General features: G+C 38.5%; 1 protein-coding gene across 3 annotated transcripts in view; it reads left to right on the top strand.

Moving 5' to 3' along the window:
- Nucleotides 1–25,465, top strand: part of PDZRN4 (PDZ domain containing ring finger 4) — a 337,813-nt gene that overhangs the window by 203,860 nt on the left and 108,488 nt on the right. Inside the window, exon 1 of one of the 3 annotated variants that reach the window (XM_070493928.1) lies at nucleotides 1,854–2,189. The exons of the other annotated variants lie outside the window; for them this stretch is intronic. Coding sequence (XP_070350029.1) covers nucleotides 2,121–2,189 — 69 coding nt within the window. The 5' untranslated portion in view covers nucleotides 1,854–2,120. Of the gene's footprint in view, nucleotides 1–1,853; nucleotides 2,190–25,465 lie in introns of those variants that run through there. 3 annotated transcript variants of the gene reach the window in all.

The raw sequence follows: 25,465 nt of genomic DNA on the forward strand, positions 1-25,465 counted from the left end.
TTAATTCTTTCACAGCTAAGCAAAACAGAATCCTTCGAAGAAACAGACAATGCTTGCTTTGAGGATGGGAACTCTAGCGTAAGAACACTTCAAGGGAAGTGATGTAGACACTCAGAGAAAATTAAAATTTTAAAAACCATCAAGCATATATATTTTACAACTGCACCTAAGGAGATTGCTTCTGTTTGTGACCACCATTGATTTTCATAGAGGTCCCCTCAAATACCTCTTGGAAAACATTCTGTCCATAAAGGAATCAAAATAATTAATATCTACTGCAAATGGTTTCCAATTTGCAGTAGGTCCTGGTGAACTTGGTTCATGTGTGTTGTTCCCAATTACGGTGCCACTTTCATGTAGGTCTCTCAGCTTGGCTTTGATCCAGGCTGTTAGGTGAAATTAGGCCCAGAAAATCGGATTATTACCTCCCAAGGGAAATGACTGATAAGCAGCAGATGATTGCTCATCTCCTTGCTACTTGCTGGTGTTGAAGTGTTGCTAGTTGCAGTCAATTTGTCAACAATTAGTACTCGTTAGAATTTCCTGTTATCAATTCTAAACATCTGACAAAGCACTTTTAGGAAATTGGACCCCAAAAAGTATCTATACCTAAGTATTGAGCAATTAAAAGTCTTCAAGACCCAATGTAATTCCTAACCAAAGTCATCAGTTTCCAGGTAATTATTTTTGCTTTGGAACCACTAGCTATCCTGTCCAGTTTAAAGATGTGCTGGAACAAGCAAATACTTCTTAATTAGCAGGGGTTGTGGATAAGTCAGTATAGGAGCAAAAGGAATTTTCTTTCATTATCTGCTTTCGCTGTTTGTAGTTTGTATCTTTAAGGGACAAAAATCGCTGTTTGTATCTTTAAGGGACAAACATTTTCACCTTGCAATACAATATATTTGTGAGAGTGTGAAATTAAATGCATTGCTTCTATTATCTAAACATCTAAGCTTAATTTTTTAAGTCTATGCTCACCTTTGTACATTGTGAACTCTAAATATAGAATCATAAATGGAGTCATTGTGCGTTACATTAGAATTTAAATATTGCCAATGTCAGCTTTCTGAAATATTATATATGACTTTAATAAAATTAGCATACATACTATATGCATTTGAAATTTTTCTAAGAAAAGGCATTGTATTTATCTAATTTTTAAATATAGATCTGCATTCATTACAGTGCTGCAAATTTATATTTAATAGATATTCCCTTATTATCTAAATAAAATATTTATTATCTGTACAGTATCATCTGCTCATACTGGCTTAAATGTTCTTTATTTAGACTAAGAAAATAAGTCTTATTTCCTTTCTAGTAAGTAATGGTCTTTACACATGAACTACTCAGTCATTTTTGTAGGATCATAATTAAAACTCTGAGTGATACCCCTCATTTTCTGTTCCTGTCCCACGTCACTCCCCAATTTTGCTTCTATGTTTATTTTATAAATTTAAGTAATTGCTCTTATTTGTCTTCCCCTAGACTTAATAATGCTGAAAATATTTCTTCTAATTGTTGCAAAACATGGAGATGTAAACTAAGTATATTTCTGTTGCTAAATTTCTTATTCCTATATTAAAAGCTTACATCAATGGAGAAATTAAGTGTATGTTCTTTTTTGAAATGCCCTATGCTCACCCTTCTATCCTTAATAAACAGAGATGGTATTGACACAAGTGAATTTTGTTTAACCACACTACATTTGCTTCTTAATTAGTGAATATTCATCTGTCATCAGCAGCAGCTATGACACCCCTCCCTGCTAACATGTTCTGTCATAAATAATCAATGAGGCACTATTAATATTCATGAGCTGGAATCTGTGTAGTCATGTGCACTGATGCAGAGACAGGGGGAGTGTTGCCATGAACTGACTGGAAACTCTGTGTGTGTATCCGTGAGTGCAAGATACTTAGGGAAAGCGAAGAAGAGCATGCTGCTACACACCAGCCTGGCTTGTGCTTCCAGCTAACAGCGGTTTGTCTGTGTTTCTGGACTGAAGTGACTGATGAAAAACAGTAGTCAAGTCTGGAGGGTGATTCCTTTTCAGTTCACTTGCCTTTTAGTTCTGGGGAAATTAGAAGATTTGCTCTCTCTCTCTGCTTCTTAGAATGGGCTGCAATTTGTGCACTTTTCAGAAAAGAGAGGAACACTACAAACTGCTGTATGAAGTTTCCCAGGTGAGTGCAGGGTCTGAGACCAACAACTAAACAGCCAGGCTTTGTGTTTGTCTGAAAGATGGTAACTGAATTGTGGCTAGCTTTATTTTTTCTTTCAGTAGATCTCAGAATTGAGGACAGACTTGCCGGTTGGGGGCTTTTTATTTTGGTTTTGGGTGGCAGTTTTTACCTTCCTTGCCACTCCCCCTTCAGATGACTTCCTGTGGGATTCTTTTTAACATTTTTTGTATCTACTGCCAAGATGTCAGTCAAGTAAAAGACTAGTACTGAGATCCATGTCTGTAATATCTTGAGATACCTCTTTCGTTTTGGAATAGTCTTGACATTTGAAAATCAAATGTATCATTGTCTGCATAAATATTGGGATTTAATAGGTCTGTGATCTCAGTTATTTTGAATAGACAGGAAAAGTTTCTTGCCAAATCTTGTTAGCCAGAAGAATTATTTGATTAATTAGGAATTTTTGCTTTGGTTTAAGAGGAAGACCTGGTATATTTGTATTATATGAGAAAAAAATTTATGCTATGTCTTGGCTTAGGAAGGAGATAAAGGAATTTTCTTATCACTTGTTCTTAGCTCCTTTTTATAATTTTTTGTCTGTTTACTACTGGAAATTAATTTCCCGAGCTTATTACCATATCTGTGTGTGTCCTAGGAAAAAGTGTGTAAATTCAGATGTCTCTTTAATGTATATCTGAGGGCTTTCAGAATAAAAATAAGAAAATGATATCCCTAGCCTTCGTAATTTTTATAGAATTCCATTAATTCACCATTTTATTTAGGCAGGTTTCCCTGGGGCTATATGCTCAAGTACAAATTTCTCGTTTGGCAAAATAAAGTTTATTCCTCCCTTTTTCCAGTTTGTCCCAGATGTGTCACACTACTACTTTTGTTTTTAGACAATATTGCTGATGAAAGACAATGTTTGGGATGTTGATGGTCTGTGGGCACAGCAGTAGCCAAGTGCCCACTGCCTACTGGTTCCCTCAGATTTCCCCCTGACGTGATTCATTTCACAGTGGGCTAATTACAAAGTGGATTTGCTACACATGAAACAGCCTCCTCAGTTGCAATGTTAATGCACATTTTCATGGTAATGTGATCAGAGGCTCATTAGCCAGTTTCCAAAATGATCCTCTGCATTAATTAAATATAAAAATGACTCCTTTATCACCATAGAGAGGAAAAAGAAAATTAACATTGTTAATTACACCAGGGGCAATACCTTTTGCTTTCTTTTTTACTACAAACTTGCAAGGATAGGCTAAAATAATCTTCATTTCCCTGATAAGCTCTCATCCACTTTGACTCATGAAAACAGTCTCTAGGTGGAACACTTTCCTTTAGTTTGGTTTGTTGGAGTTTGAGTTCTAGTACTGGTTTTCTTTGGGTGATGGAGGAGCAGCGGAGTAGATGAATCAATCTATTTTTTCTCTGAATTACTAAATTGATATAAAAGTATGATATGGAGGAAGTGGCATCCTCCCTCACTATTCCTAGGTTAAGCTGTTTATGTTCTACTAAGAAATCATGCCAGGATTGCTGCATGGAGAAGGGACCCCTGTGTTTGTTAAGGGGCAGGCGCCTTTGTTGTGGATTTTCAAAATGCTTGTCTGTGAGTTTTGCCTTTAAGTGCTGCTAAATCTTGAGAGAATAGATAAGCCATACTCTTTATTGCCTCCACCTGTACTCCTTCATATATTTATTTTATTTCCTCTACTCCTGGGTTGCAGTACTTATGATCTTTAATAAAGGAGGTGAAGAATGAAGTATTGGCTTCCATTTAACTGGCTTTTATGAGATAAGTTAAAACCCCAGCTTAAAGGTCTTGCATGTGTTTTCCAAGGGGAGCCCTCCTCCGGTTTGTCCCCAGCTTTGCATTCTATTTTATTGAGTTAATGGAATAGATAAGATATCAAAGGAAACCAGGGATAGACTCATATAATACACTGGAGCCTCGTGTGGTGCCGCAAACTAGTTTCTATTTTTATTTGGAGGAGAGGCAGCTCAGAGCACACATGAAAGTAAGCATGTTCTTAACCAGGTGTTCGTGAGGGCACATAGCTGCCCCCATAAGAGAGGATACTATTTACAAAAGTGACTTGAGATCAGAAGCCTGAGTATTTCTAAGCTGGTATAGTAAAATAAATTAGCTCATGCAAACATTAGCATCTGATTGTCCAAATCATATTTATTTACAGACTTGTAATTCTCAGATCAACTGCCTTTTGGTTTCTTTTGTTTTTATTTCTTAAAAGCTAATGCAAATTGAAGTTTACCTGGAGGTGTGATCATTTAAGATTAGCAGTGAATACTCAATGCATGACCAAGAACAAAATGTTTATTTCTCTATTATAGAAGCATTATGTTATTGAACTTTTTCACATTCTCTTTCTAGATTTCTAGATTTAGCGATCTTACAATATGGGCCAAGTAGAATACAGTTTCAGGCTTACAACTGCAGTACCCAAAAGCAAATGTGCTCACTGAGGAATCTAGTGAAACGATCAGAATGATATGCTTAGGTGTGAAATGAGTTAAGTTTATATTTTGTTGGTACTTTTTTCTCCTAGAGAGGAGCTAAGTCTTTCAATTGGCAGAAGAGAGGGAATGTCGCCTCGAGAAAATTATTTTCAGCTGGAGCTGGGCCAATCAGGCTCCAGTATGAACACAGACGCAAGAATCTAGGGTTTGGGTAGATCCAGTAACCTTCACGGCAAGCAGTTTTCATGTGTCTTTATGCGTCTATTAACTTTCCTATGTGCCAGACACAATTGTTATCTGCAGTGATTTATTTTATTCAAAGTGTGTTATTTATTAACCTCTTAAGAATTAATAAATGGCTAATTTGAACAATGCCCTTCTATTGACATGAACTGAATTGCCCATTTCATATTAATCTGATTAAATAGCCAGCTGGACCAAAAGAGCTGTAGTAGCTTGTTGGGCATTTCTGACCTAATAACAGATTTATTTCTGAGCAAGATTGTATGGTAATACCTAAATCTGTTGACTTCTTAGTTTGATTTTTCATCCATAAATCAAATGTAACTTTTTGATTGATTAAATAATAGAATTATCAATGGGGTGTTCATTGGTGTTGGACAATGTGTTCAAATTGTGGGCAAATATTTCAAACTTCACACTTGTTAACATAAAACTGTTTATGAGATTTCATTATAATTTTATAATGTGATATTCAAGATTCTTCTCTTACTCACTGCCAAATTAGAGAAAAGAAATGGGCTTCAATCTCAGGAAAACCAGAAGTAGAATAGTGCTAGCTCTCCAGGCAATGTCACCGATGTGACTGCTGTCCTCTTCTAAGTGGGTACTGTTTCAAAACACAGAGTTGATTTATCCATTTGACTGGTTTGGCACAGCTCAAAGGTTTCCCACAACCTGGGTCCATGAATTGGTATCAGAAACTGAAACAGAACCCACATTGAAAGTAACAACAATCACAGTACTGCTCGTGACTGACGTGAGCGCTTTATTCTAGGCCCTGTGCTAAGCACTTTTTCCCTAAGCATCGTCTCATTTAATCCCCACAAAAACCCAACAGGAGTTACAGGATAGCATCCCATAATTTTTAAGTATGTTCAAGGCTCCTTTATTCTTCAGTGAGTTTCTTGAGTCTTGCGTAATCTCCCTTCTCTGGTTACTCTCCCATATCCCTCCGAAATCTATTTTGTCTCATGTTGTGTAAACCCGCCTCATAATGTCTTACCCTCTTTACCCAAATGGCATCCTCTCCCCACACTCCTTAGCACTACTGAAGATCTCACCATCCTTCTTGCTATCAATAAAACACAAAAACACTAAATTACAATGGACGCTTCTGTCTTCATCATCCACACAATAACCTTCTGGTTATTTTACTTTTGCACATTCTCCAGCATCAATCCCTGCCTTCCTACAATCACAATTCCTTTTATTAACTCTCTGACATCATGGTAACAACTTTTCCACTTAGAAATTGTCAGCATGCCAGTCCACCCTGATTGCTCTTGCTGGAATAGTATTTCTAGGAAGTATTCAGTGGCTCCCAATTACTATAAAATGAAGTAAAACTTCCTCTTCCAGTATATTCAAGGACCTCCTGAGTTGTTTCTGGGTTCCTTTCCTGCTTTTTCTCTCGCTGATCTTCCCCTAATGCAATTAGTAATCTCTCCAGACCAGTCTTTTTGCTTTTCTCTTTAAGTTTTGGCTTCCCAACTTGGACCCTTGTAACTTAGTTCTTTGTCTTAAGCTTCTGTGGAACACCCTCTATATCCACCCCTATCACTGTCTACTTTGTTCCTTCACTAGATTTACAAAGCCTGCCCCTTTGGCTCAAATGTCTCCATGAGCAGAGAGATTTTTGCAATTACTGATTTTAAAAAATTGATCTCTTCCCACCTTGGAACTCTTGTACCATTTTCCTTGGAATGTTTAGAGTTCGTTTTTCATGTTCATCTGTTTGGAATTATGGTCAATTGTGTGCGACTGAATTGTGAGCTCCTTGAAGGCAAGTCAGGTACTTGATTGCCCTTTAACCCCGACTGTGCCAGCAGGCATTCTGTAAGACCCACCACGATGCCTCACATGTCCACAGCCTCTTCAGAGTAAACTACCGTCATCCATAGCTTCTGGTGAAGGACCATATCACTCTGCCTTCCTCTCTACCCCATAGCTAACAGCTGATTAAACTAGGGCCAGTCACCTGGTACATGAAGTTGAAGGAGTGATTAGATTTTTTCTGTCTCAGAAACTTATACTGGGAAACAAACCATTGATAATGGGATTAGAATGCAAAGGAATGCAGAGAGAGAGAGGAGGCTTTAAGAGGAACTGAGCGCTTGGGGATCTGTGGTCCACCAAATCTATGAGGATCAGAACTACCGAGAGATTCAGAGACAACTGAGAAATAAAGCATGTGAGTCATGGGAAAGAGAAGCATGAAGAACAAATAGCAAGTCTTGAGAGTGGCCTCCTTTTCCCAGCTCCAGTACATTTCTATAATCCCTATTTATTTTAATTTGGTTGAATGAAGTGTCTATTTCTTACAATCAGAAGAACAAATGAGGACACATCACAATAATGTCTTGCTTTTGTCACCTGGCAGGTGTCTTAAACTCTAGACATGAGGTTCAGTTCAATAAAGCTTCAGTAAGCTGCTATTGCCTACTATGTGACAAGTCCTGGTCTCTGCCATGGGGAATGCAAAGACAAACATGACAGTCCTTGCTTTTTTTTTTGAGGAAGATTAGCCCTGAGCTGACTACTGCCAGTCCTCCTCTTTTTGCTGAGGAAGCGTGGCCCTGAGCTAACATCCGTGCCCATCTTCCTCTACTTTATATATGGGACGCCTGCCACAGCGTGGTGTGCCAAGTCCTGCCATGTCCGCACCCGGGATCTGAACCGGCAAACCCCAGGCTGCCGAGAATCGGAACGTGCAAACTTAACTGCTGCGCCACCGGGCTGGCACCGACAGTCCTTGCTTTTGAGAGAGAGAGACATAAGCAAAATATTTTCATATAATGTGTTAAGTGAAGCACTGAATCAACAGAGATGTTGACAGTCTGCTATAGGAGTACAAAGATGCTCAACATGATGGGGCTTGGGGATGGGGAGGGAAAGGGAGAAAAACCAAAACGATGAAGGGTAAAGAAGTCCATGGAGGTGGCAAATGGATGATAGGTGTGAACGGACTTGGAGAAGGGGAACTATAAGCAATATGTTACTAAAACCTAAGGTGGGAGGCAGGCTTCGAGGACGTGGTCTAAAAGGTGGACAAGACCAGACCCAGGAGAGTCCCCCATGTCACAGTGTTTTGTTCGTTTGTTTGGTTGCTTTATTTTTCTTAAAAAGAGAGATGACTCTGATAATAGTTAAGACTGTGGTCTTGGTTGTGGTGTGTGTCTGGGGGCAATTGGGCTTGAGTTGGCGATGGTGTTCTACAGCAAGACTACCACAAGGGAGACCAATTTGGAGGCTGTTGCAAAGGATAAGTTAGTGAAAGAAAGAATATAAAAGGGAAGACAGAACTGAGACCCATGAGAAGGTAAATTCCATAGGTTTCTGGGTTGTGAGACTGGGTGGGGGTAGTGAAATTTACAGAGAGAAGAAATAAGGGAAAGGTAGTGAGTTCTGGGGAGGGGAGAGAAGACTCTTAAGTTCATTTATGTGTTCTCCAAGCAATGGCCAGCAGACAGTGAATGTGCACAACAAAACCTTGGCATATGTATGTTTGTTGGATGAGATCACCTAGAAAGATGTGAAAAATGAGGCGAGTTGTGAGCCAAAGATACAATATAGAGAAACAGGCAAAAGAGAAGAAAGAAAAGAAGAAAAAGTGAAATTGTTATAGTGCAAGAAGGAGAATGAGCTATAGGAGAAGCCAACAGGAGAGAGTTTTAAAAAAGGTGTGGCCACTTTAATAAAACACATTAGAGTGTATAATAAGTTAAAAAGCACAGTGTCTTTGGATTTGAAAATATGTGATGTGTTACCCAGGTCCCTCTTCAGGAAACACTTGCTGCCCCAGCCGCTGAGAGTGCTGTCAGTGAAAAACTTCGACTGTCAGCCCCTTCAGGAACTGTCTTAGTTTCAGGGAGCCCCCTCACCCAAGGTTATTACCCTCCTTGGAGGCCCCCATGCAATGACACATTGACGCAAATGTCTAAGGGCCTGGCCATCCATCGTAGCCTGCACTGGGACATTCTGAAAGGCAATTCCAGCTCTAGAGCTCCCTGCAACTGTTGTTGGGCCTGCGTCATAGTTCGGTTCTCCTTCTGCCCAGTCCTGCATCCTTCTCCCCCCTTCCACAAAGGGAGCACTCCTTAGCAAGCATCTTATACATTCAACTTTATCTTGGAGTTGGCTTCCTGGAGAACCTAACCTGGACAGAGGTCAGTGGTGACAACTGCCGAGCATTGCAGTACAGAAACGTGGACACAATCCAGAAAGTGATGGGTTCCAGGAGGAGGTCAGCTGCACTCTCAGGAAGTTTCTCTGAGATAAGACAGATTTTTTTAAATGGAGTTACTGCTAAGTTGGAATATAGATTTTCTTAGCTCTTTTTTTAGAATACAAATTTATTTAAAATTGTGAATTTTAAAAATGAAAGTCATCCTTTTAAAAAGTAAAACTAATTGATTTCACACCTTGAGTCATGATGTTCAGATAGTGGTGATAATATAGTGATTAAAAAAGTAAAATTGTGAATTTAGCTGGAATCTCCCTTAGCTAAAACTTTTGAAGAAAACCTTAAATGATAGAGTGTTTTTGATATGCAAAAAGCTTTTTATAAAAGTAAATATTTTTAATGAGTATAATTAATTTAGGTAGGTTTAATAACTGAAGTGTCTTTCCTACTAGAAGGATCAGAATATCATATATTTTGTTAAAATGTATACATTTGATTTCTTTATATTTTCATCACTTATTGAATTGATCTAGACTTAGGAGAAGGTGGGCCACCTCTAGTTGTGTATCTTTCTATTTAGATAAAATGCTGTAGGAAAACATTTTCACTTCGTTCCACATTATACACAGGGAGACGTTGCTGAAAACTTAGCTCATGGTGAGATAATTTGACTCTTCAACTCATCTGAAATTTCTGGTTAAGTAGGATAATCTGATTAGAAACTTCTTTAATTTCAATTTTTGTTGAAAATATTTCTAAAATACAGGGTCTTATTTACATAATTACTTATGCACATTTGTTATTCATGTCCAGTCATGCTAGATAGCAACAAATGAGCTGCACATCTTCAGCAAACAGTGATTTCTGAACTTTATAAGAGGAACTATTTCTGGAGATTAATTGATAGTGAAAATCCTTCCACAACAGCCAACCACTGTCCAGTGCATTCATTTTATATAAGTAGATTTTCATACATGGAATTTTCACAAGTCATTTAATAGGTATTCAATCAGTCTTATCAAATGATTAAGAAAGGCACAAAAATTAAATCTCTAGGTACTCAAGAAGAGGCCCCTGGATTGTGGTTCTGTGAAGGATCCTTGCCCTTGAAATGTTTATAAATCATGGGAGAAAGGTGAGTAGGGTACCCAGAGCAGGACCTGCCTCCATCAGTCTTTTGCAGACACTGTTTTTTCCCGTGATCCCTTCTGGGTAATGCACAGTAAGAATTTTAGGTGTTATTCTTAATAAGCGTCTCCTTCTTGTGACTCTTGAGGATTTAGGTGGCACTGGGTGATAATTTTGTCTCCACATTTAGAATTCCAGATAATTCAAGTGCAGCTGTGTTTTTTGTATCCAAATGCAACATTTCCAAAGTCATCAGTATAACCTGTCCCATCCTCTGTCTCCCTCCCAGCTGTGTTCATTTCTTCTTTCTTAATTCTATCACTCTCAATGTGGAATAACAGCTTTAAAAGGGTTATTACGAAGAGTTCATTGTTTCCTTCAACAAAAAGCTTAAAAGGTAGCAGCCCCAGATTCTCCTGTGTTTCGACATACAACATCTAATTGCTAATTTGTGCCATTCTGTAACAAGCTGTAAATCTTGCTTCATGGTTGTTTGGGTCCCAGTGAAGCACCCCCCTCCCCGACTTCTGCTTTATGTAGCTTTGTAGAAATACTGTAGAAATTTTTTTTAGAAACTTGCTCTCATCTCACTGGAAATTAGATTTTTCTGAACTAACCTCTCACTTCCAAGCCTCTTAAGGGTCTGTTTCAGGTACCTTTGTGAAGAAAAAAAGACCCTTTCAAGGGTATGCGAACAAAGAGAATTTCTAAAATACTTAGTATGGTTTAAAAAAATAATAAACTCACAGATGAAAGACCACTATTATAATCAGTGATAGTCATGTTTTCCTGTAATTGAATCATGGTAGAATTCAGATGATAATATTTTTTAAAGGAAAGGAAAGTTTGGAAAAGAGTATTTCTCAGGGAATAACCACAAATAATGACTCTATACCTGTCTTTTGCTCACTACTGTGCTAGATAGCAAGAGAGGATACAAAAGAAGCATCAGCTACGAAACCGGTCCTCAAGATGGACTACCATGGAGCAATTAGAAGGCAAATGTGGAAATGTCTGACCCCAACACAGTGGACATTACAGAGAAAGGGCGGTTCTGTATGGATAAGGATAGTCTAAGGGACTTCACGGAACAGCTTAACAGTGCTTCTTATTTGGAACAGCCTAGGTTAGGAGCCAAGCTTCATTTTTTAATTCAGCACAATTTTTGTATATCCATTCAATCAAAGGTAATATGTTTGGTGTCCAGGATGTATTATAAAAGCTAAGTCTTAGGAAGATGATTAATAGGACATATTTGGGTGAAAATGGAAAGAACAGCCTGAGTGAAGCAGGATATGGGATGAGGATGGTTGAGCATCTTGATCTCCACCCAAAAATGAATGGACTTGGTGCTGTCATCACCACAGGGCACTAAACACTCTAAGGATGCAATCAAATAGAGTCTCTGAAGACAATTCAAATAAGAGAATATGTGTAAATGCTGTTTGCTCAGCAGTTTGTTTAAAAGAGCACAGCCATGCTAAGTTGACCCACAATGGATAGATTTTTGCTGTTCACTCCTTAAGTATGCTCTATATTTCCTTAGCGACTCATAATGTTTGAAGTTGGGTTTGCCTCTGCAGTTGTGAACTTTAGTGTTAAGACAACATAGAAAATAGTGAAAATGTTTTACTCAGTTGATACATGGGTATTACTGTGTGATGGGTGCATACTAAATCCCAAGCACTGTGTGCTACACAGGAGAGGCACTGTACATTGAAGAAAGAACCGAGGCTTTGGAATCAAGCAATAACACTATTTATTTCCTCTCTGACTATGAGTTAGTTACTTAACCTCATTGAGATTTGGTTTAGTTGATTAATGTCAACCTTGAAGTGTTTTGTTGAGGATTAAATGAAATAATATATTTAAAGGGCATAACACATACAGGAAGGCCATAAATGGTAAATTTGAGATTATGATCTCATTTCAGTCTAACAGTGATCCTGTGACATAGGTAACATTGTTCCCATTTTGCAGGTGAGAAAACTGAGGCACAAAGTAACCAAGTGACAAATTCATATTATCAGCAAGTAGAACACCTGCAGTTCAAACCAGGATCTGCCTAATGCCAAAGCCCATGTTCATTTTGTTATAATCATCAAATATCCCTCTCCCTTTGAGCTCTCCACATTTATCTGCTAACTGATCCATAAATACTGAGCACCTGACACATAGTAGGCACTCAATAAATATCTGTTAAAGGAAAGAAAGAAAGAAGAAATAAAAGGGAAGGAGGAAAGGAAGAAGAAAAGAAGGGAAATATTAGATGCTATTTAAGTTTCTCCTTGGGAGGGTCAACAGAGGTGCCCTTTTGGACATCGGAAGAGAAACAGGTCCTCTCCACTATCTCTCTCCCCATATGTTTTAACATCTTAAATCAAATTATCTTACCTATGAAAGCCCATCAGTATGGGAAAGCAACTTGTCATTCCCACTTTCGAGAGCTTGAAAGCCTTTCCCTCCTTTCCATAAATCTATGCCTGGCCTGAAAGATCCTCCACAATCTGCTATCTTTCTTCATGCTTTCCTAACCATTCAAATTTTAATCAAACCAAACTGTAATTTTTTATTTGAAAACAATGTGATTTTTCCCATCTCTTTGCCTTTCAACACAATGTCCCTTTTGCCTAGCATGCTTTGCCCACCTCCATACATGGAAAAACCCTAATCCGTTATGACTCAGTTCAAGGTCTGCCATCTGGGAAGTCCTCTCTGAACCTAAGACAGGGCCAGTCACTCTTCCCAATGCTCCTATTCAACGGTACTCCACAATTTGAAATATAGTCAGATGCTTCTGTGTTTGTGTTTAGTTTTTCTGCATCCCTGCAGTTCTACCACATTATACAGTGCCTGGCTCAGACCAGGCATTTAATACAGATCAAGTCAAGGAATAGGAGTGGGGACATAGCTACAACTGCATTCACAAAAGAAATCTTACTTTATTATTGTCTCCAGCATTCACTGAGTTGTCTTTGAAAATGAGATAATTCGAGAAACTACATCTTCTATATTTTCTTGATTTTGAAGATGCCCTCTGTTTTAAGATAACTGTAAAGCTGATCATCAAATTTAAGAACAGCTGGGGCCATGCAGGCTTGGCAAGCTACCACCTTTAATATGCATATTGATTACAAGCTACACCCCAATTTCAGAAGCAAGGAGATATGAAGGAGAACCTACATCTTAGAATTGAGGAAAAATGGTCATCGCTTTTCTTTTGGCCCTTCCTTCACCCCAGCTGCACTCCTGTTCCCTGCCCTCCCCACTCACGCTGAGGATTTTATTGCTCAGGTGGACACAGCATGTCAGGTCTTATCTCAGAATCTCCAGTCATAATGAATAATGATAGAATTGTCATTCCTCAACTGTCAGGCTGGCCAATAAAACTACCTGTTCTTTCTTCCTATAATTTCCCTGTTGTTTTCAGCTCACGAAGTTGTAGTAGCCCTCCTCAAAGCTTGGGTCAGGTATCACCTTTACTAGGAAATCTTGGAATTCCCTTTCCTCTTTCGAAGGTACCCAGTGCTTACCTCTGTCATAACACGTATCAAACAGTATCATTTCTCAGTTTACTTTCTTATGATTTTCACTGGTCTCTGAATCTCTGGAGGGCAAAAATTGTGTCTTCCATCCAACCCAGTACCCATATAGGTGTTTCTAGAGTAAAGGATGAATGACTAAATGCTAAATGAATTCTGTGTGTAGGACAATATGAGGAAAGTGACATAAAAGCAGGATAAGATGGGATCTTTGCCCTCAAGGTGTTTACTGTCCAATAGCTTCAGTAATAGACTTGTTCACAAATAACTTTTCTGCAAGGGGCAATGTTAGTTCTATGATAGAGAGAGAAAGGAACAAAGTGTCATGAGATGTCATAATGATAATGATTTGCTGTAATAGAGATGAAAATTAAAATAAGGCATCTAAAATAGAACACGCTATGTATACATTGTGTAAGGCAAAATGGTGTTCTGTGTACAATTAAATGAATTGATTATTGATTTAATAATGTCATGTTTCTTCATGTGCTGCCTTCTGTGCTGTGAAATTGAGTTAGCTATTTGTGGAAGAATGGCTTAACGCCTACTTGTTTTTATTTTACATTATTTATACCATCATTGAAGTAATAAAGAATGGCTAAAATGTTAAATTGTTCATTTGATATATTTTTCTTCTTATCATAAAAAGAATTTAGGGTGATGATTGTAAAATTTACTGGAAAATTCCTGAATTTTCCCTGATGATGGGCTTCATAATTGGGCTTCGTAATTCTCTAGCACTAAAATGAGAACTTCTCCAGGTGCAAATATCCCAGTTGAGATCATATAAAGCAAAGAATAGCCTAAGAAAAGCATGAAAATCATTTTTAAAATTTTAAGCTCTAAATAAAACCTAGTCCAATCTAATAATATACTGAAAGTATATTTTTCCAGTAACTCAAAATCATATTTATTTTGTTCATTATTACCTGTAAAAGCTAGGATATTCTTTGAGCCATGCAGAATGTAATATGAGTAAAGATAGTTCCCCTTGTATACTCAATATCAGCGAAGCTTTTCGGGAAGCTGTCTAACTCAGTGGCCCAGAGATAACTTGAGATAGAGAACTCAGAGAGGGTAGAAGTTAAGTTTCTGAATTTCAAAAAGCTCCTTTTAAACCAGGATTAATTCCCCGTTCCCACAAAAATTAGTTCTTAACTGTGACCAAAATGCCCATGTTCCATGGCATTATTCCTGACATATTCCATGTCAGACTAGAATCTCACCCAGATTCTAGGATCGTCTGAAGAGAAAGGGGAAGGAGAGAGGATATGTTTGTTGTCTAAATGGTGGTCATTGTAAGAACTATATTTAAGGGTGATGTCTCTACCTGAGAGTAAATTACTCAACCTTTAAGAATTTGTTAAAATTAAGTAAAAATTTTAAAGTTTTTCAGAATTGTAGCACATTATATTTAATGCAGATAGTAGAATTAAGAGAAAATTAAATAGGGGCTGGCCCCGTGGCCGAGTGGTTAAGTTCGCGCGCTCCGCTGCAGGCGTCCCAGTGTTTCGTTGGTTCGAATCCTGGGCGCGGACATGGCACTGCTCGTCAGACCACGCTGGGGCGGCGTCCCACATGCCACAGCTAGAAGAACCCACAACGAAGAATACACAACTATGTACCGGGGGGCTTTGGGGAGAAAAAGGAAAAAATAAAATCTTTAAAAAAAAAAAAAGAAAATTAAATAGTGACAATATCGTGTTTAATATAGTCATATATCACTGGATGTGAAATTTAGACTAAAAAGTCTGAGAAAATATCTCCTCTTAGGTTGGCATGGACTCGATGGCTTAATTTAGTCCTTTCCATTTCTGCCTTCAGAAATAAAAAGGCGCCAATAAATATCAGTAGCCTAAGCAAATATATAAAAATTACAAATTCATTTGTATGATGTTTATATGCACAGTAGATTATTTGCAGATATATTTAAGTGGAGTCTGTGACTGTCTATTCTTTTTCAGGTTTGTGGGATCCATTCTAAAAAGTTGTTAAAACTAAGGTAAATATTAATTTATAAAGAAATGGCCTTACAAATCTTTTACACTGTTGTTGCAGGCTCTTGAAAGCAAAGTAACTGGGTCCTAGATTTCAGGAAAATGAGATTGTGGTTTCATAACTGATTAAGAACAGTGATAAAAGCATTTAAAGCAAATGGTATACATAAATGGCCTCCCCAGTGATTTCTCTGTAAGATCACATTCATGAAATGATCTTCCTGATGGATTATCATTTTCTGGCTGAGTAATTGACACTTTGTCTGTGACTGATGAACATGACCCGCTGGCGTCATTGAGCGCACCCAGTCACAATATTATCAGTGTGCTAATGACCGCTCCCCTGTGCTTTCCTCTTCTTCCTCCCACCATTAATACCTGCTTCTCACCTTCCACAACAACCAGGAAATTATTTTAAAACTGGCCCCACACTTTGAAGTTTGCTTCAGTGGCTTTGAAGTATTCACAGCTTTCCAGCCAGTATTATCTGTGTTTCATAGATCACAGAAAATCCTGAGAGGGAAAAATGCGTATTAATTTGAGATGTAGAATCTTCTGTTGATATTTTTCAAATCGGTTTAGTTTCTTTTTTTTTTTTAAAGATTTTATTTTTTCCTTTTCCTCCCCAAAGCCCCCCAGTACATAGTTGTATATTTCTCGTTGTGGGTTCTTCTAGTTGTGGCATGTGGGACGCTGCCTCAGCGTGGTCTGACGAGCAGTGCCATGTCCGCGCCCAGGATTCGAACCAACGAAACACTGGGACGCCTGCAGCGGAGCACGCGAACTTAACCACTCGGCCACGGGGCCAGCCCCGGTTTAGTTTCATTTTTTAATCTTCTGTAATAAAGTATTGCTCTGAGAAGGTACCTAAGAGACAAATGACTAACAGGACCTTTGGGAAATCTCTACTTAAATTTTATTAATAATATCATAGTATTCATAGGTGGGAACCAATGGTGGTCATGTAATGCTAATGTTGCCTTGAATCCCTCAAAAAGGAAACAGGCCTAACAAATGGTCCGTTAGCTGAATGTGTTAATATACTGATTAGTTGCTGGACTACGTAAGGATGTAGATAGAGGCCCACTAGAATCAAACTACTTAAACTATTTTATATAACATGTTTTTAAATTTTTAGAAAGTCATATAAAAAAAATCTTTTTGTTTTTCCTCACAAAGTAATAGTATGTTACTTACCAATTATGAACCTGAATGTCCATAGTTATTTCCTTCAGCCCAGTATTTAAATTATCTTAATTTGCTGCAAAGAAAGATGACTCTTTGATTATATATACACTGTCTTGGGTTACGTGGCTCTGGGAAAAGCTCTGACACAGAGATTTGCATATGAGATGCTTGGAGAGTGTCTCAGGAACAACACCTGTATGGGAAGGAGGTAGGACTGGGCAGAGGGAAAAGTAGACTGTGATGCAGCCTTAACAGAGACGTCAGCTGATGGCAAGGAGAGCTATGAAGCTGGCATGGCCCTTCAGAATTGTTCCCAAGCAAGGCAAAGCAGCCATGTCTTTGTCCTCCTGCACTGACTAATCTTTGGATGTGGTGGCCCCTGGGGAGCGGGCGTAGCTTTCCAGGAGCTGAGTGCAGTTCCAGAAGCAGGACAAGGCTGTGAGGCTGCAGTAGCCAGTGCCCCCAGGGGCTGGGAGAGTGAGTATCTCCATCCTGAAGAGGGAGACCTCAGTGCTCAGCAAGCATGCACTGCATCCACCAATTCATCTTGTAATATGTGGACATAATTTCTAGGCTGTAATAAAATTCCCCCTCCAAAGGAATTTTAATCACTTCTGAGACAAGGTCAAGTTCCTTAAGGTTAGATTGTTCTTCTCTTTATCCACTTTGTTGCTAGATTAAATCATTTTCTGGAATTAAGAGTGTCATTGGAGCATATTTTGAGAAAGTGACTTTGAAAGTCTGACCTGTGAAAATGTGACAAATTGTCTCTGGAGACTGATTTTGTTGAATGCTAATACCACATCATGTAGCAATGTAGTTTCACTTACTAAGTATTGCCCAGGCCATATTGTTGAACTCTGTGCTGCCACGGTCACCTCATCAGGATGTTTTCTGTCCTGTGAGTAGTGGCTTCAAATGTACTCATCCATCTTCTTGTCTCATTACATTTTGTGTGACTGATGTTCTGTACCCATTAAAATTGATGGGAAAGAACAAAGAGAAGAAAAATGTGCCCTTCAATTGATTACTTCTCTGAAAGAGCAAATGAGAATTCTCTAGTAGCAACAAGAGATTTAGAGTGGTGGGTTTCCCCCATTTAGTAAGTGCTTTAATTAGCTAGGTTTACTAAACAGAGTCTCTTATTTTTAAGAGCACATCATTCAGCCTTAAAATTCAACCTCCTTTAGAAATATTTGATCTTTACAAGATTAGCTGTAACATTGTTCACAGTCGGGAGTTATTTTGGTGAATTCTCAGTACCAGAACCAATTAGATCAGATGCCTTTCATCAGATTTTTTTCCTTCTGATGACATATCATAATGGCTCATTTTCTGTTCTGGGATAGCCAATAATTAAACTGACCATTATGGTAAACTGAAGCCAAAGCCGTAGTGATTTTGGAAGGCCCAATCTTCCTAGGTTTTTCTTGGATCTATTGACTGTTATTTTTGTGTTTAACAAATTGCAGAACAGCAAGATATTTCTGCAGTGTTCACAAAACATTTGTTTAATGACAATATTTAATGTCTTGAGGGGAGGGGAAACCGGCCCACTGGCGGTTTCCAGGCTTTTGCCTCTACACTTCATTTCTCCTCATGTCTCTGTGTTTGAGTTGGAGGAAACAGTGTGGACTTATTTCTTGAGAGACAGGAGAGAGTCACGTTTTTGGTTTTGTTTTTTTTTTTAATAAGATGAAATAAATTTGACCAAATAATATGAAGTTAATTATTTTGGAGTGAATTCTCTTGAGAGAGTCTGACTGCTCAGGGGTCTGTGGGATAATTTGAGTGCTGTGGATAATATGGTCCCTTGAGAGAAACAGGAAAATAAAAAACATTCTTCCATATTACCTTGGTCACAAAGATGGCAGGACCTATTCTGGGACTTTGACCATAGGAGTATATCTGTGAACTGCTGTGAAATTAAATATGGCTTGGCTGGTCTACGTTTTCAGTAATACTAATGATCACATGCTATAGAAATACTTGGACAAATGTGGGGAAAACAGAACTAATCAGACTGTACTCAGGTACTTTCATTTATGTAAAAAAATGTTCTCAACTAGCACTATCTAATAGAAATTTCTATCTTGATAGAAATATTCTATATCTGTGTTATTGAGTATAGCAGCCGCTAGACACATGTGGGTATTGATTGGTTAAAATGTGGCTAGAGGAACTGAGGAACTGAATTTCTGATTTTATTTATTTTAGTTAATTTATATTTCAATAGCCACATGTGGCTAGTGGCTACTGTATTGGACAGTACAGGTCTAGAAATTCTTAGGGAATCATATCCAGTGCTACAGACTTTAAAGTCTTAAAACCTTAAATCTACAATTTAATTCTTATTCTATCCCAGAATTTTTAAAGTCTGTGGATTCTTTTTTTGAGGAGGGGTATTTTATTTAAATATGTAATGCTTCTTTGAAAACTGACGCAAGTTGCAAAGACAAGCATAAAAAGTATGAATCACATGGAGTAGCCTACAAAGAGGAGTCTTAGAAACTAGAATACTAAAGAACCCCTTTATATAACAGTGTTTAGTAAATATTCTTGGCACTAAAATTTCACAGAAAAAACAGTCTCACCATTTTACAACTTACAGATCTTGAAAACCTGAAATCTGAGTCCTTGTGTTTAGTGGTGAGAATAAGGAATGAATTCATTTTAATCCACATACAAAAGAGTTCAAAAAATTGTCATCAACTGGGGCATTCTGAGAAAAACAGTTCCCCTTCCAACTGTACTAGCAAAAACAAATAAAACAATATTAATAACTGTATAATTAGGGAAGCGGATCATACTGACTCATTTCACACTCTTCCTTAATCTTAGAATTCTGCTGTAAATCATGTACCTCAATCTGAGAAATACTTATCAAGTGCTATTTCTTCAAACCCCACGTTAGTCCATTTTGGTTCTCATAATACTTTCTATTATATAAGTATTAGTTTACATATATTCAGCATTTACCCCAAGACAGATGCAATTCAGACTCATCATTCAACAGTAAACCCATCTCCTTTGAATATAAGTGTGCTCTTTTTCCCCTGGTAAGGGTATCACAAGCCATTCATTCACTTCAAATCTCAATTTGTGAGTCATCGTCTACTCATCTGTGTCCCTCATCCTTTCCCCCAACCACCACATCCAAATTGTCAAATTCCGGGATTCCTCTTCTATGATATTTCTTTCACTTCCACCCCTCCTTTCCTTTACTACCAATCTTCTGGATTTATTGAACCTACATTTCTCTCTACTCCTAAACTATCTTCTTGCTTCCGGTCTCTAAGCATCAAGGCATCTTCCACCCTACTGCCAGTACGTTGTTCTTCTGGCTTCTTGGCTCAAAACTCTTTAGATTCCCCACTATCTGCAGGACAAAGTCTGGTTCCTCCAGTTACACCTTGCTCAGAGGACAACACTGAATCCTGAAAGCCTTCCATAATCACCTCCATTGGAACCCATTTCTCTCTTCCCTGTGTTAGTTGACTATATCTCTTTTCAGGATAACTCTAAAATGTACAAAGGAATTAATGGTAGCTTATTACTTTAGAGATTGCCAAACATTTTCAGTGCTCCGCTTCATGTTTAAGTTTCCCAACAAAGTGATCTCAGTAGGCAGGCAGGTTTGTTTCCCCATTTTTTTAAGGAAGGAAACCCACTGAAGTTAGAGAGGTGAGGGAGTAACCCAAGATTACACAACCAGTAAGTGACCCAATTTCTGGAATCTTTCCATATTAATAAAATAAATGTTCCAATAAAAATAATAATATCCCCAGTGCCTAGAACAGTGCCTGGCATATAATAGGTTTTAACAAATAAATATTGAATGAATGAAGCCACATAGCTGAGGACCTGTTGAATATCACGACAGGTGTATGAACTGGTTTCACTAGACAATGAGCAGTCACTGGATCACATGAGCAGGAGCGGTGCAGGTAAATTTGAGAGGACAATTAGGAAGTTATGTGGAAGTGAGGAGATACAAGCTTCATAGAATGTGATAGTGAGACCCAAGATAAAAAGTGGAGAGTGAGAGAAATTTTAAAGAAAGAGTTAAGAATTATTACTTCTTGACACTGATTGAATGTGAGGGCCAAAGGAGAGGCTGAGCCAAGCATCCAGCCCTGGTTGTGGCCGTGGGTGGGGCCCACACCAGAAAGAGATAAGCCTGGAACGGGAGTTGTTTCCCTTGAATGCAAATGAGGCGTTATCTGGGCGAAGTCCCTTGTCATCTGATGATACTATATATTGTCTTATACTCTTTATTGCATCCGTGTCTAATTACTCACATGTGAAAATGTTGTTTTCCTGTATCTTTTAATTCTTTATTGTTCCCATGGCACCTAGCCCACCGCTATGCGAAATGTAGACACTCCAAGAAGTGTGGAAATTGATTAATTGGAAAATGCTAGAAACACTATGCTATTGAATTATGCTGCATCTTTTATGAAAGTTTAACTTAAGCACAAGTTATACAACTGAAAATATTATTTTTCAAAACAATAACTGATTTCACAAGTACTGGCTGCATTTTTCCCAAATGCATTTTACCACCGACGCTTTTTTTAAAGTGGAGTAGAAGTGTAATGAACAGTACAAACTAACTTTTCCATAGAGGAAAGGGTGCTTGAATTTTAAAGACGATTTTTTCAAATTTCCCAGGGAGTACTAAGATAAACATTTAAACTTCCTCAAGCTTTGTAACAAAGAAACTTTCAAGTCATGAAGCAATGAATAATCTCTTTCTCCCCCCTTTTGTAGCCAGAGTAGAATAAAGTGGCTGGATTATTGCTCCCAGTCATGTGATTATAACTACAATTTCTACGGAACCAAGACCTTTTCCTCAATGCTTATTTTCATTGTACCAATGTCAGGAATGTAGGATTTGCTTAAATTAAATTAAGATAATTTATAAGTTTAAAATCTGGGTCTTGTAAATAACTGAAAAAGGTTAGTGACTTTTTGGTGATATGAGTAGTGAATTAACCCAGTGGTTGATAGTGACCGTCTGATTGAATTCACCACAGATTTTGAGTGCATTGTAGGTGCGAGGCTGCTAGTACAATGGGGCTCTGGAAGTGAGTATGACAGGACCTGAAGTCCTCAGGGCCTTAACATCCTTAGGATAAGTCAGTATAGTGTATAGTGAGACAAAATGCAATTGATGACCAGGAAAAGGAGGGAGATTGTAACTAAAAGAGCCACTAAAAAAAAGGAAACAAACTCATGAAGAACATGCAATTCAAGCTGTTCCTGGAACATCAAACAACAAGATGGGGGTGCGGTATTCTGGCCATAAAGACAGTGTAAGCGGAGGATCAGAATGTGGGGAATCTAGAGTGTGCTAGTGTGATGTGGGTGGAACCTAAAGGACTCTGAGAAAGGCAAAAGGAGTAAGTGACCAAAAAATAAGACAGGAGCAGGCAGATTGTGGGAGATTTTCTGTGCCATGCTGAGGAGAGTGAGTTTTCTTTTATATGCCGTTAGAAACCTTCCGACATTTTTGTTTTTTGAGAAAGAGGTGACAAGATCAGATCTATGCTTGGCTAAAATGACGGAAAGTTACTATTAGTGAGGTAGGTGTGGTTTTCACACTAGTCTTTAAGAGTAGAACCATTTTTTTGTCAAATGAAATAAGGAGCTTCAATATATAAAACAGAGTTGCCTGGCTGAGTCTGGGGAGACCTGGAGGGTGGGCTGAGCACTGTGAGCCCCAAGGTGGGCCCTGAGGCTCTTACAGGTGGGGCTGGTGAGGGAGGTAAGTGATGGAAACCAGAGGCTACCATGGAAATCAAGAGAAATGAGACTAGGGGCCAGGACTGGCTTGGAAAAGACGGCTTGAGAGGGAGCCAGGCCAGAGCATCATGATTTGGTGACTGATTCCAATGGAGGAGGTTAGGGAGAGAAAGGAGGCAGAGGAGTTTCTGATGTTTCAGGTTGGAGCAATTGGTAAGGGGGCAATGGACTGCGTAAGATAGGAAATACAGGCGACAGAGAAACAGGTCTTTACAAATTGTTGAGGAATTAGATGTTGGACCTGAGTTCACAAGGTTTGTAGACTAGTGGGTGTCAAAATTCAGTTAAATATTGGCAGCTTCACTCAGTGATTTGAATGTACTAAATATCTGATTGCCCGAAATCATGTGCACAGTCCAGGTTTAAGTAAGGTGATTTGTTTGTATTTATTGCTTTTTTTCCTTTAATATATCCTGGAGCTTTGTTAACCTAATTTTTTATACCAACATTTCAAAACAACTTAAGAAAGTATTGGAGAAGAGTCTTGACACCTGGCATATGATCCAGGCTGATGTAACAAATTTAAAAATGTGTTTTCATGGGCAAATTAAAAATGTGCGGCTTAGAGAATAGTTGAAACTCCATATGCCTCTTTTGGCCAACACAGTGATGCAGCTTGCAGAAATATAAATGAACATTCAGAAATTGGAACCGTGCCTTTGTCTAAAATCTGGGCCATATTTCAGCCTTCCTACACACTGTAACCTTTCAATTAGCCATTACCAGACTTAAGCATAGAAGCATTTAGCTGTGCTGGCTTCTTCATCCTGTCTATAGCTGAATCAGACACCATGGCTAAAGAGAGGCAGTGTTTTTAACAGCCTTTATGAAGAGACTTATGTACCCCAAGATTCTCTTATTTCAGGAAGCTGTTATGGAAAACAAGGCTCTAAATTGTGAATACTTATTAGACACTATAAATCATTTTGCCTTGCAATAAACATCAATTAAATGTACTTCACGTGCCACAATGCATGGAACAGATTGATTCTGTGGATAGTCCTGCGTTACTTACATTCAGGGGTATAGAAAAAGAATACCCATTAAATTAACATTAGCTTAAGAAAAATGAAAACTTCTGGAACAATTACAGTTTTTCTGTTTTGACTGAAAGGGAAAAAATGACCTTTGTTCCAGGAGATGTGTCTTGAACAATGCTATGCTGCATGAAATTGAGAAATTGCCAACGTTCCCAACCTGACGGATAGTGTGCGTGAGATCTTAGTTCTGCTTCATTAGGCTCTCGTGAATGAGTGGTAAATTTTCCCTATTTATACATTTTCTGTCAGGAGATGATAAACATAGCCTGCCTAGCACATGTTTTGCTGCTGCTTTTTTATTTATATATTGGGTTGCAGCTTTGACAGAGAGTTTATTCCTGGATTGAATAAATAGCCTCTTTTTCAAGTATTTAAGTAGGTATTAGCAATAGGTAAAAATATACACTTACTACTTTTTATAATGTCACACTTTAAATACCGGTCTTTAAAGGTTGTAATTTTTCCATGAGTGAAAATAAGCTAATATTTAACTGGTTTCTAACTTTCTAATGCACAAATGGTAACATGCTGGAAATGAAGCTGAATAGAGAGGCATTTCCCAAATGGAATGTTTTCTGGTTCATTTTGAACGAAGCAAGTCTGGAGAAAGTGAATTGTTCACAGATGAATTCACTTGGATTTTATTTTGGGAAAAAATTTAAAGCAAGCTGTCTGTACTAGTCTTCTTAGAGCCTAACTGAATACATGTCTGAAATATCCAAATGTGTCTTAGAAATTTTGGAAGTATAGTATTTTGCAATTAACATGTTACTAATAATTGTATAAACGTACCTAATGTTCACAAACTCTATGTGAGTGAGTGTGTGTGTGGGTGTGAGATTGGAGAAGGAGGGAGAGACGTGTTATCCTATAACTACACTGTTACTTTCTTGCATTCTGCTGTGCTTTCTTGAGTGGGAAAGAACAGAGTAGAGTTATGTGTAGCTGTAAAATGCACATCTAAGCCCTAGATGAATACGTTCATGGAGATGTGGCTGTCGTGAGTAGACACCTTCGTGTTGCTGGACTGAGGAACGAGAAGGTGGACGGCAAGGGTTCATTGGAGTTTCAAATGGTTCAGTCGACGCCTTTGTCTACAGGGGGCTCGACTACTTTTGTGGCTGTCCTTCTCAGGCACAGCTAGGTAGCATCTCCTCTACACTGGATGATGTTCTGCAGTTTCCTGTGTAATAAAGTGGGCACTTTCCCGGGGCCTTGACCTTTGGAGAGATCCCAGTCATTAGACCGGGGCTGCAGAGAGACAGCCCGCATTCTTATGCCAACCAAACAAATGATAAGCACAAAAGCAAAAGCAGCCCCTGAGCTGCATGGGCACAGCTTTCTAAAGAGATAAGGGAGGAGGTTCCTGACAACCCCCCTCCACATGTCACTCCTGAGTGATAGCTTACCCCTCCACGCGGGTCATATAGATATATATTAACCAGGTTTTACCCATATAAAATATTGAGGAATGACGTTGAAATGGTTCTTTGCTTGTTTCCTGACCTTTAAAAATCCTGTCTCAGGGGCCGGCCCAGTGGCACAGTGGTTAAGTTCGCACATTCCGCTTCTTGGCGGCCCAGGGTTCGCCGGTTCAGATCCTGGGTGCAGACATGACACTGCTTGGCAAAAGCCATGATGTGGCAGGCATCTTACATATAAA

Source organism: Equus asinus, chromosome 22, assembly GCF_041296235.1.
Source record: "Equus asinus isolate D_3611 breed Donkey chromosome 22, EquAss-T2T_v2, whole genome shotgun sequence".
Lineage (NCBI taxonomy): Eukaryota > Metazoa > Chordata > Mammalia > Perissodactyla > Equidae > Equus > Equus asinus.